We start from the raw sequence: 12,366 nt of genomic DNA on the forward strand, positions 1-12,366 counted from the left end.
AAATAGCCCGCAAGCCTTGGGGCAGCCCGCCCCCAGTCCCTCCAGGGCGGAGGCTGCGCCCCCAGTCCCTCCGGGGCGACCAGCACCTTTCGCGATAAAAGCTCTTGACTCTCTAGCTTGGCCACCGTGCACGGCGTCAACACAACCATGGCCTGCTTAAAACCCACCCAACCCCCCCTTCCCCCCCACCAAAGGAGCTGCGTTGAAGTATAAAAATCTTTTTAGGAACCTCGTTTTCCAAGTGGTGGCGGGCTTGGGTGGTGCACTCCAAAAAAGATCTACCTGTTCGGTTGGACCGTCGAGTAGGAACGCTCTCGGCCTCGGAGACGCCCCCGGGGGTGGGGGGGTGGGGGGGGGAGTGTGAGTGTGCAACCCGGCTCAAGCACACCCTCCTCAAGCGGAGTCCGGGAGACTGAGGCCCCGGAGGAAAGCTCACCGTGAGTAACCTGGAACAAGTCTAGCTTTGAGGTTGTCGTGCCTCTAGGACCTGGGAGTACAGAACGGGATTAACGTGACGGCCGAGCGGACGGACGTTTCGAGTGGCCTGGCCCCAGCTAACTCAGCGAAGGGCCCTGCTCACTGAAGCCAGGAATCGCTTTGAGGCTCTAAATTTGACACTCAGGGTGTGTCCTTGGGCAGCTGGCTCTGCGGCCAGGGGAGGCCCACTGCGGTGGGTGGGCGGGGAAGGCGCCTGGTGATTTCACACGGCAGATGCAGGGTGGGGAGAGGCGTGGCGAGCCTCTGCGAGATCTAAGGTGTGGAGGGCCTGCGGGGACGGCAGGGCCAGGAGCAGCAGGGGCACCCGTGCCCCGGATGACCAGCTGAAGCATCTCTCCATCAAGCCCTTCCTCAGAAAATGGTGCCGCCTCCCTGCCGCGACTCTGGGACCGAGGCCAAGCCAGGGACCAGATTGTGCTGCCAGAGTGAGATTTTTGGCCTCTTCCTACAGAGCCAAGTTGTCTTCTAGCCCTCCCTGGTGTCCTGTGTCCCTAGTCCTGGACACCTGCAAGGCAGGGCCCGAGTTCAGGAGGTGGGGGGGGGCCCTAAAACTTTGAGGCCCAGGGATTCTCAACGTGGGCTTAGATCCCCCGAGCTTTTTTCAGGAGTGTGACTCTGGAAGGCGGACGGCTTCGGACACCACAAAGGCATCGCACAGTGGAGGAGCCCCTGCGGGCGGTCAGGCAGCCGGGAGCGGGTCCTGCCCCCGCGCCCCCGGGCTAGGCGACCTGGTCCCCGGCCCACCCATCGTGCAGTCTCCCTCGCCTGCTTCAGATCTGGGGCTCCAAGCGCTGTTGAAAGGACCCAACAAGCTCATGCAGGTCACTTGGCCCTGCTGAATATCCAATACTGGCGATCCACAGCATCCCTGCGTGGTGGCCACAAGCAGCCCGTCCTTGTCACTTTGCAGGGAAGGAAAAGCAGAAAGGCTGACTTGAGGGCCCACTGGAAGCCTGGTCTCCTGACTCCCCCGGAGCCGCCCTTACTGCTGAAAGCGGGAGGTGCCCTCCCAACACTCGTGATAAAAAGCCCACTGAGCTCACGGCAGAGAGGGAGCAGGCTGGGCGGTGGCTGAAGACCACTCGGTACGCAGCCAGTTTCATGCCCCACCGTCCCTCTATCCGTTTAGAACCTGGAAGGGAAGACGTGGCCCCACCCGGGGGGTCTTGGCCAGGCCGACAGCAGGCAGGCCCTGTCCCCCAAGCGGGTGGCAGGAATGCGACGCCAGGCTCCCTAGGCTGAGCCCCGCACGCCCCCTGGTGGGGGCCTGTGGCCTCGCATGGCCCAAGCTCTGGCCCAGGAAGAGGCAAAAACGTAGGCCCCCAGCATGAAAGAAAACACCGAAGGATGGGATGAGCACTGGGTGTGGTATGGAAACCAATTTGACAATAAATTTCATATTTAAAAAAAAAGAAAGAGGGGTGCCTGGGTGGCTCAGTCGGTTGAGCGTCCGACTTCGGCTCAGGTCATGATCTCGCGGTCCGTGAGTTCGAGCCCCGCATCGGGCTCTGTGCTGACAGCTCAGAGCCTGGAGCCTGTTTCAGATTGTGTGTCTCCCTCTCTCTGACCCTCCCCCGTTCATGCTCGGTGTCTCTCTGTCTCAAAAATAAATAAACGTTAAAATAAAAAATTTTTTTTAATAAAAAAAAAAAGAAGAAAACCAGAGAGTAGGAGAGAAAAGGGGAAGGTCGTCAGAGCCTAGCCCCAGGGCAAAGGCGCAGGGGAGGGCAGCAGCTCAAGAGAGGACAGCCAGATAGATGAGGCTTTGTGGACAGGAATCAAAGAGGCCTCTCAGCAGAGCGTGATCCTGAAGGGATTCCACACCCGCCCCAGGCAGCCACATCTTCACCTCGCAAACGCACTGGACGAGCCACAGCACAACTTGTAACTCATCGAAGTTTATTATGGCCATTAATTACACAAACACACCGGCGATCGGTCATCCAGTTCAGAAGCACTCGAACCAGTAGAGTCCATTAGTGATTTCTCTTGATAAATAACTTACGAGAAGCAAGAACAATTGGCAAGGACCCAACAGCGAATGGAGCGTCTCGTCGCGAACACCCACCGATGGTGCGTGGGCCGGGGAGGGGGGCAGGCACCGGAAAGTCGAGTTTCCTCGTTGGCCCCCAGCACCCCAGGCCCACCGGACGCTGGGTACTCAAGTAGTGGACATTTCAAGGCACATATGACTTCCTGGCCGATAGCAGCTCCAGAGTCTGCCCTCGAGACCTGGATCCCATCTGGAACAACCAAGGTAAAGCTCCGCTCACCACACCCCTTTGGTCTATTGTCTCTGTTATCACCGAACACGCTCAACATCCCCGGTGTGCCCGGGGTGGGGGCTGCAGGCGGCGCGAGTCCCAATCCCTGCCCTTTACATTCTGACGACAAGAGGGAAGCAGAGGAGCGGACTCTGACCCGGTGACGGTCACGGTGTCTGAGGAAGCACCACTTGGGAAGTCGCTGTTAGGGCATCCTTTAATGTGTGTCTCAGGAGGGGTGCCGGGGTGGGGAGTTACACGAGGGAGCCAGAGGCAGCAGACGGAGGGAGGGGGCTGCTGCGGATGAGATTCAAGGCACTAAAGGAGCGGATGGATGGGGCGGGCCTCAGCAGTCAACCGGAAGTGGAGGGCCCCAGAGAAGAGAGGGCGGCTGCTCCATTCCTAAAGGAGTCCGGTGCGACACCATCTCCTGGGCCGGAGCTGGCCCCTTCCCTCCAGATTCTGCCTCAGATTCTGGGGTCCACCTTCACAGCCCCCCGCTTTCTCGCTGCTCTGGCTCTGCTGCCGTCGTTCAAACCAGCACGCGGGACAAGCTTATCTGACATCAACCTATCGGAGTTCAATTATGGCTTTGTGTGATTTAAAAATCAGTGTTTCTCCTTACTGTTCCCTCCCCTGAAGTCCCACTCTAGCTCCAGGCCATCCTTGAATGGACCAGACGGACGCAGAGTCGCGTCCCTTGCTGTGGGCACCAGGTTGAATGTGCGAGATCCCAGGAGAGAGGCAGGGGGTGAGCGGGGGCCGGAGCCCCCCTCGTCACGAAGATAATTGCATTGGGTTCCGGTGTCCGTGAGTGCAAGCACAAGTGCGTGCCCGCGAGCACACGCACCTGCCCACTCACACGGACACCCACGGGGGAGGCACCGAGCTCCCCGCCCGGCTAGCACCAGAAAAGCTGAAGCCAGTCACCAAAAGGAGGCGCTCCCCTCCCCCAGGAGGCCACTAAGTGCCGTGACCGTCTGGTGCGGCCAAGCCAGTCACGCTGCCGGCGCCTTTCCGGGCCTGCACGCTCCCGACCAGGTCCCCCGAGGCTCCCACGTGCTGACACAAGTCCACAAGGAGGACCCAAGTCCACTTGCAATTTAACCTCGAATCTCAGTGGTGGGCGGGCCAAAGGTTGCGGTACACGTAGAAGTAGGGAAGGGCCGAGGGCCGGGACTGTGTCTAATACCCGGGCCAGGAGGGCCCCTGAGGTGGTGGAAACCCATAGGGAGGGGCAGGCCCGGGAGGGTAGGGCGGCTGGGGGACGCCTGAGGGCTGGGGCTGGCCTGGGAAGATGGGGAGCTGGGGCTGTGTTGGGTAAGGAGGTTTTCCTCCAGTCGAGAGGTAAGGGGTCTGTTGAGGATAGCCAGGACTGGGGGCCCGGCTCCCCGCCAAGGGGTATCCGGGGCCAGAGGCACCAGTGGGGGCCGCGGGATAGCCTGGCCGGGGGGGCGTGCTCCTTTGTGGGGACCAGGGGTAGCCCGCGGCAGCCCGGGGTCCCGGCTGGGCTGACGGGTAAGGGGGGCCCAGAGGCCCACTGTAGGAAAAGGAGGGCTGGGACACCACGGGGAAGGGGGCCGGCCGGAGCGCGCCTTGGGCGGTGGGGCCCACGGGCATGCCAGGAGACGGGCTGTAGGGCAAAGGGTAGGGAGGCACGGCCGCCGGTGGCGGGGGCGGCTCTTCGGCCACAGGGGGTGTCGCCGGGGGGGCCGGGCGAGGCGGGGGCGGGGGGCGCGGAGGAGGGGCGTCACCAGCCGGCTCCTGGGAAACTCTGGGCTTCCTCATCACATCCTGAAGCTTCTCCACGCGCACCCTGCGCAGGTGAGACAGCATCCTCATGGAGGAGAAGTTCTCTAGAAACGTTTCCAAGGGCACCTCGCCCTCCAGGAACTTCTCGGCCATGGCCTAGAAGAGAGAAGGTCTGGTGACGACGGGCCTGCCTGGGATCAAGGCCACTCGTGTTCCCCGGCTGCGGCACCCCCACCTCAGCGCACTGCAGCCACCCCCTATCTTCTCTGGCCTCCGTTTGGGAATTTCTCCTCGCGGCCCTCATCACTGCCGACACAGGCTACCTGCGCTCGCTGGTGTATTCCATCTCCCTCACCAGGGTGTCAGCCCCTGGAGGGCAGGGACTACTGTGGCCATTGCTGTCCCCCGCCCCTGGAGCTGTGCCGGGCTCGCAGTGGCTGCTGCCCGTATGTGATAAATAAATGCACGGACACCAGCTACTCGGTTCCTACTGCAGGCGGGCCCCGGGCTGGGAGGACCTGGTAGCTTCCGGCACCCAGAGCACGGAGAACTGGAGGGAGCCAGTCTGCCCGCAGACGGAAGAGACGGCCAGAGGGAAGCAGAACAGAGAGGCCAGGCCGCCAGGGAGAGGCCGGGGGCCTGGCTTCAGTCCTCGGGGCCTCCTGCTGCGGCCACCTTGTACCCAGGTCTGCCAGCTGCCCTGTGGCCCGGCCGGCAGCTGCCCTTCCGGCTCCCGCCAGCGGGACCAGGCTCCTGTTCACCCCATCCACCGGGACCGATGGCGTCACTCATCTGTGCCACCGTCTAAAGCCCCCTGTCCCGAGTCTACAGGCACCCAGTGCTCGTTCCGAGGGCTCCTGCTCCAGGGGCCGACGCTACCGCCGGAAGAGGGGGTGACGACGGCCATCTTACCTCAGACTCTTCTTCAATCTTCATGCCTTCGATCTGCAGAAGGTCTAACAAGGTCTCTGGCTTCAGCGCTGAAGCAAACTTCTCTGGAAGGGAGGGCAGAAAGATCAACATTCTGAAAGCGCCTCTTGATTCGGTGCTGGAGGCTAAGGTTTGGGCGAAGACCTTCGGAGTGACCCCTGTGTGTTCCGAGGTCCGGCCGCTGCCCTGGGGTCTGCTGTGGAGCCCCCGGTGGCCCAGTTCCCTGCGGTCACCTTCCTAGGCAGAGAGGAGCTCTAGCCACCGAGCCCAGCCCAGACCTTGGCTAGCCGGCCTCCCCAGTGCCACCCGATGCCAGCAGGAAGCAAAGATGCACCGGCGAGCCCCAAGCCTGCTCGGCCTCACTCTCTGAGCATCCGGCTTTCTTCACTGTCCAGACCGGGACAGCCCCTCCCACCTCGCAGATGGCAGATCCCGGGACGCGGAGAGCCCGGGGCAGCCCTGGAAACCGGAAGCTGGGCTGGTGGCGTTGTGAGCAACAGCACGGAATGCAGGCTGTCTGGATCCAGCCCAAATCCGGCCACGTAACCCTGGCCATGTCCCTGACTCTCTCTGAGCCTCATTCTTCTCATGTTTGAAACAAGAACAGTGGTACCTCCACTTATAGGCTGTTGTGAGAAAACGTATGGAAAGCACTTAGCACGGGGGCGGGGGACACGGTCGTCCTCACTGCTGGCCCTTTCCTGTCCGGGGGCAAGGACGGGGACCTATTCCAGCAGCTCCCAGGCCGCCCCTACCCAGCTTCGCCTTCTGCTCCTGGCACCGCTCCACGAGCTTCCGCAGCTCCTGGTACTTGTCCGAGAGGTTTGAGCGGCTGATCTCCAGGGGACCTTGAAACTCCAGGTTCCGCTCGGCCAGGCTGCGGTTGGTGGCCAGAGCCATCTCTCGTTCCAGCTGCAGGTCCTGGACCTAAGGGAACAGGATGTGGACCGGGAGAACCCTCCCCACCACCGCCACTCACCACCGCGGCAGGCTGGACCGGGGGCTTCTGGGACGCATCGCTCACCGCGGCAGAAGTGGGCGATGCCCCCGACTGGAGTCCGACAGACCCGGGTTCGGACCCCGAGCAAAGCGCTGTGACCCAGGCACCTCATCCCACACCCTCTGTGGCGGATCCGTGCGGAAAACGCACTGACGGTCGGCAGCTTTGCCCACGGCCACAGGGGGAGCAGGAACCAGGCCCACCAAGGGCCGCGGACGCCTCCAGGAAGCAGGGGGACCAATTAATAGGAACAAGTCAGAGGCTTTCTAGGAGGGAAGGGACCAAACTCCCAAACCACTTCTCCCCAAGCTTCGGAGGCAAGAGGCCCACCGTGAGGTGCGCTAAGGTGGCCAAAGCCAGACCACAGGCCGGACGTGCACGAGGCCCCAAAACAGTCACCCTGAGGGATGAGAAAGGCAGGGCCAGACCGTGACGCTGACTCAGGAGAAACTTGTCCTCGCCTCCGAGGCCACAGGCATGCCCTGCAGAGAAGCTGCGCAGATGAGCGGGCAGAGGGGGCCCCCAAGAACTGGAGTGGAGTCTCACAGCCAGCAGAAGGCTCCCACCGACACGGGCGACCTGTGGCCACCTGAAGCCAGCCTCTGCCCCCGGACGTCGCCCCCTGAGAGCACCTACCCAAGCCAAGCAGCGCTCTGGCCCTCGGCCAGGTCCCTGGCTGCCACTAGCGGCTGAGGCGACAGCCACAGGAACCCTTCCCGGACCTGTTCTGACCCAAAGCTCCCTCCACGTGCCAGGGAGTCCCCTTTACCGAGAGGAGGGCGGAGGCTCAGACCCACCACCCCTGAGACAGTGACACTTGGCACCAAAGAGAGCACTCAGCACCCAGCAGAGGGCTCAGAGCACAGCTCGGCAAAGGGCGGCTTCCATGCAGGGGCCACCCTGGTCAGCACGTGATGGGCCGGCTCGTCCTCCACCAGGCCATGGGGACCTGGGAAGAGGGGGCTTCCGGGAAGCCTGCCCTCCTGCTGATCCCCAGCCACAGGGCCTTGAGATCCGAGCTCAGGGGCAGGACTGGAGCCTGCTTTTCATGCTCCAGACGGGGAAGAGGGACGTCACATCCGCCTCCCCTCCACAGTGCAGCCACTGGGGCCCAGGGATCATGGGCCTGGCTGTGGTCTCTCTGGTCTCCCTATGACAGCAAGCTGCCTCCACATCTGGGCCGTCTGTATTCGCTGCCACTGACACTCTTTTGAGTCACTGGGTAAGCTCCAGAGCAGGAGGCCTGAAGCCCTCTGCTCAGCTGCCCCTTACATAGAACGTCTGGCCCTCATGTGTCCACTGCCTTTTCCCTGGGTCTTGACCAACAAATATATCGAAGCTGTGTCATTCTGCCCTACGCCTTGCCCTATGCATTTCTGCCCCCCCTCCCACAGCCTCCCCCAAATCTTTCTCCACTGGGGGGGTCACTATGAAGCCCGCCAGCTGTCACTTAGAAGAGGTCGATACCACAGTTCCGGAACCCCCGTCAAAAGAGCTCACCAGCCTGCCGCGACCCCACCATTCACTGCCCTGTGTGGACACAGGTCCCCTGCTACCTAGCTCTCTTTTCTCCAAGCAGTGTCCACATCCCCAAGTGAACCAGCTCCTCTCTCTCTGCACAGCCACACGGCGACGGGGACGTGTAAAATTGTGTTTTATACGGACCGTGGTGGAAACCTCGTCCAAGGGCTTTTGCAAGCCTGAGGAGCCTGCCCTGCTTCACTTCCCCTTGATCCCAGAAAGCTTTCCCCGCGGAGGATTCAAATCGATCGGTCAGGCTGGCGGCACGCCACAAAATTCGCGTTGCCTGCAGCCCAAGACGTGGTGCGGCCATTTTCTGCACTTCGGCGTAGATTCTATCAGCCTGCTCAGCTTGGAAGTCAAGTAGTGATACTTCTGTGAAGGCTCGCTTCTGCCAAGTTTCACGTGCCATTCAGAGCTGGCCTTGGGATTCCTATAACCTGTGCTCACGGCAGAGTCAAGAAGCACTTTGCGCCCGGGGTGCCTGGGTGGCTCAGTCGGTTGAGCATCTGACTCCTGACTGTGGCTCAGGTCATGATCCCAGGGTCGTGGGATGGGAGCCCCACATCGGGATCCTCACTGAGCACAGAGCCTGCTTAGGACTCACTCACTTTCTCTCTCTCTCTTTCTCTCTCTCTCTGCCCCTCCCCTGCTCGAACACACTCTCTCTGTGTCTCTAAAATTAAAAAAACAAACAGACAAAAAACCCTGTTCTACGCCCAGCACTATGCCAGCTGAGGCAGACCCCGGCAGAGTCACGGCCTAACTGACCACAGAGGCAGGCCTGCAGCTTAACCGACACAGGCTTTGCTTTCTGTCCTCGCGGAGCGAGCTCAGGCACCAGGATGTGCCACGGAGCGCCCCCACCTCTCTTCAGACCCTGCCCCCTACTGCGTCCCTGCCCCCTCTTTGATCCCTACCCCCCGGCAAAGATTGCTCATCTGGGTAGAGGGGCAGGTCGCGGGGCGGGCAGCGAGAGCACAGGCGAGGAAAGGCAAGGGAATACAGCCTCGCTACGCACCCCTACAGAAAGCAGGAAGAAGCTAGGCGGCGTGGCTTCCCTTCTGTCGAGAACAGGTCGTGAACCCCCAGGAAAGACACACCATGCCTGTTCATCAGTGAAAATAAAAATATATTCCAAGCGCCCATCAGATGAGCTCGGCATCGCTTGTGCTTGGGTCTCCGCCCGGCGTTAGGGGCAGCGGAAGGGGTTTCCAGAGCAGTGGGCAGGCTGGCGCCGCTCAGGGTAGGACCACGGTATACCCAGGTCTCGGCCACGTCCAGTCTCCTGACCTCACAGGGGGAGTCACGGTTGAGGACACAGGAGGGCAGGAAAGCCTTTATAAAGTGTAAAGCTCTACACGTCTGCAAGGATGATTTTATTCCCAGGGGGACTGCGGACAGCGGAGCTGGCTAGGCGCCCTTTGGTAGAGGAAACAGGAGATGAGCCCAAGAAGGGCTCCTCCGGAGACGCAGGGCCACACAAGGCCCCTGGGGAAAGGCAGCTACAGAACAGTAGCAGTACCTTTAGAAACCTCCAGATTCAGGCTGGAACAACAACGTGGGGACTCCCGGGGCAGGTGGGTCCCCCCGAGTTCACATGGGGGCCCTGGACGCCCTAGCACTGCCCCCTAGAACTCCCAGAGGGCCCGGGAACTGGATCCCGATCTCGGGGGCTCCTCCGGCTTGATCCAAACCAGGGTGAAGGCCACAGAAAAGAGAGGAGAATGTGGCCCAAACTCCCACCAGGCCGGCGTCCTGAAGCAGGGCCTCAGTCCCACCTGCTGGCCTTCCTTCTTCCTTGGGCCCCAGGACAGCTTTGCTCTACCTCAGGGGACTCCAGGGCCAGCCGGTCAATGGCCTCCGGGTCGTTCTGCATTTCCTCCAGCTCCTCCAAGGTCTTGTCTTTTAGTGTCTCCATCCTCCCTGTGAACACAGAGCGAAGCAAGAGACAAACCACAGTTTTCCGACGATGTTTCCAGCACATTCCGGCCACCCTGCCATCCCCTGTCCCCGGGGACACCAAGAAGCCACTCCTTCTCCCAAACCATGAGCAACAGGTATGTGAAAGCACTGGGCAGCCAGAGGCAAAACTGGGATTCCTTACGGTGCGGGATGAAACTACCCAAGGTGCACACGGGACAGGGCAGGACAGGACGGGTAGCCAGGGACAGAGACTACGTTGGCCCCAGGCCGCCTGTCAGCCCCGATGCCAGCATGACCTCCGCTAAGTGTCTATTTCTGTCTGAACCAGAAACACACCCAAACCTTCACACACGGGGGCTCTGCGGCCTCAGCATCACAGGCTCAAGGGCATCGCAGCTAGTTTTATCTAGCGCACCGACAACCTTGGGCTTCCCTCAAGTATTCTCTGCAACTGCAGTCCCCTCCACGTGCCACAGAAACGGACCGTCACATGCAGGTCTCCTCGGAGAAGAACGACCACAAAAAATAATCAAATTGGCCCCTAGGGCAATCAGAAGGCAAAGGACGCTGACCGACCCACAAAGAACATCTGCTTGGACGGGAGAGCTGGTTTTAGCAACCCTCCCCCTCTGTCACTCTGCCCAGAGGGACATCGATTGTCTGTGTGACAGAGGGGTCACAGCCAAGCCCCGAGAGGGAGCCCCGGGGACCTGGAGAAGGCAGCACAGACACCCCCAGCACACTCTTCCTTTCTGCTGACAGGATTCCCCTGCTGTCTTTTCCAGAAGCACATTTTATAGCTTCGATGTAGATTTTTCTCATTATGAAAGTGATGTTAGTTTTCAAAAGATTCCAGGTTCGAAAGATAGCAAGACCTGGAGGCCCCCAGTCCTCCCGGGTACTGTGCTCAGCTAGCGCGAGATGACAGTGATGGTGAATCCAAGGAGGTGCTTTGCAATCAAGAACCAAGGTTACGCCCGTGTGGTCGGAAGCGGCCCTGTCCAGGTCTTAGTCTCCCCGTCTGCAATGGAAGGGGCTGGTATCTCCCAGGTCATCAGAAAGATGAAAGGAGAAATGGATCAACAGGGACACCCACCCCATTCACCAGCAAAGCACCGGCTTACTCCTCATGTGCCGGCACGGCTGTTAACGGTACTCCCTTCTGATGCTCAAAAGTGCCCTAGTTTCGACAACAAAATACAGGGTCACCCTCCTGAGAAAGAGCTAGCCAAACAGAGGCACCACCACCGTCTCTTCTCTCCTGAGGGTTCAGGGTGGTCCCGAACCTCCGAGGCAAGGAATGTCAAGTGCAGGTACGCGCCTGAACCCCAGGGGGAAGCCCTCTGAAAACGCAGGCGCCCCAGTCCCAAAGGTAGAGTTCTGTGTCACTAGGCCAGGGCGGGCCCAGAAATCCAGAATCTCCCTTGGGGATGCTGATCCAGCTGATCCAGGGCCAGGTTCCAAGAAAGGCGACAGCTCCCGGCTAGTCGGGTGACGGCGGAGGCCACAGGTTACTGGGCAAGGGAGCGCATGCCTTTTGCATGTGTGGTCCCTCCTGGTCCTGCCCCGGGGCAGGCAGTTGGCTCTTTCCGGGTGGGGACCAGAAAGATCAGGAAACGGCAGCCTCAAAATTCAACACCCTTCTGGTCCACGTCTCACCCTGCTGCTCCAAAAAGCCTTGGTCTAAAAGCTGGAGCAGGGGAACGGCAGCTAGAACAGGCCCCGGGAAGAACTCGGGAGGCACGCTGCTACCACGCGGCCAACCGAGGGGGTCGGCCATCGACGGGACCCGCAGGACAAACGGGAACCTCCCTGAGCCTCCGGGCCTTCATCAGCAGAATGGGCCGGTGTGAGGCTCAGAGAGGGAGGGCAGACAAAGCGCTAGCTTAGCGCAAGGTCTGGCTTAGTGCAAATGCCGGCCCGAGGCTCCAACACCACAGATATTACTTATTAGGCCTCCAGCGTGGCCCAGATCCGGCTGAGAACTTGCCGGGCCTTCACACCCACAACAGCAGCAGCGCCCAGCCGGGGTCCAAGCCCAGAACAGGGTGTCTGCCCGCTCCTGCGGTCGGGGCTGAGCGCAGAGCCGGGGGCCAAGGGAAGCTCCGGGGGGGGCAGCTGGCGGACCACACACCCCCGGCAAGGTCGGCAGGGCGTGTACAGAAACCCCAGCGGGTACAGGCTTCATTCCTCCACACGGGGGGGGGGGGGGTCCCGTGCACCCACCGGGGGAGCCCCGAGCAGAGTAACCCTCCCCCAACCACTTCGCACGGCGGGTGTCGCGCTCTGTGTCCCACACAAGGCAACGTGGCCTCGAGCAACAGGTCGCATACAGCTCTTGGTCTCAGGACACCTCCCACCCCGAACATTATGGAGGAACCCGAAGAAGGTTCCCTTGTGTGGAGTTTAGGTGTCGGTACGGACCATATTAGGTATTAAAAGCGAGCCATTTTTTTCATTTTTTTTTTTTTTTAA

At 60.9% G+C, this 12,366-nt stretch overlaps 1 protein-coding gene across 5 annotated transcripts in view; it reads right to left on the bottom strand.

The window, feature by feature from the left end:
• Positions 1 to 2,380: 2,380 nt before the first annotated feature.
• The window catches only part of VPS37C (VPS37C subunit of ESCRT-I), a 29,256-nt gene continuing 19,270 nt past the window's right edge, over positions 2,381 to 12,366 (bottom strand). For all 5 annotated transcript variants that reach the window (XM_023239893.2, XM_045039377.1, XM_045039378.1 and 2 more), the window contains 4 exons: positions 9,794 to 9,891; positions 6,200 to 6,371; positions 5,427 to 5,509; positions 2,381 to 4,670 (listed from right to left, as the gene is read on the bottom strand). In XM_023239893.2, the coding sequence (XP_023095661.1) occupies positions 3,948 to 4,670; positions 5,427 to 5,509; positions 6,200 to 6,371; positions 9,794 to 9,886 (1,071 nt within the window). In that variant the 5' untranslated portion in view covers positions 9,887 to 9,891 and the 3' untranslated portion in view covers positions 2,381 to 3,947. The remainder of the gene's footprint in view (positions 4,671 to 5,426; positions 5,510 to 6,199; positions 6,372 to 9,793; positions 9,892 to 12,366) is intronic.

This window comes from Felis catus, chromosome D1, assembly GCF_018350175.1.
Source record: "Felis catus isolate Fca126 chromosome D1, F.catus_Fca126_mat1.0, whole genome shotgun sequence".
Lineage (NCBI taxonomy): Eukaryota > Metazoa > Chordata > Mammalia > Carnivora > Felidae > Felis > Felis catus.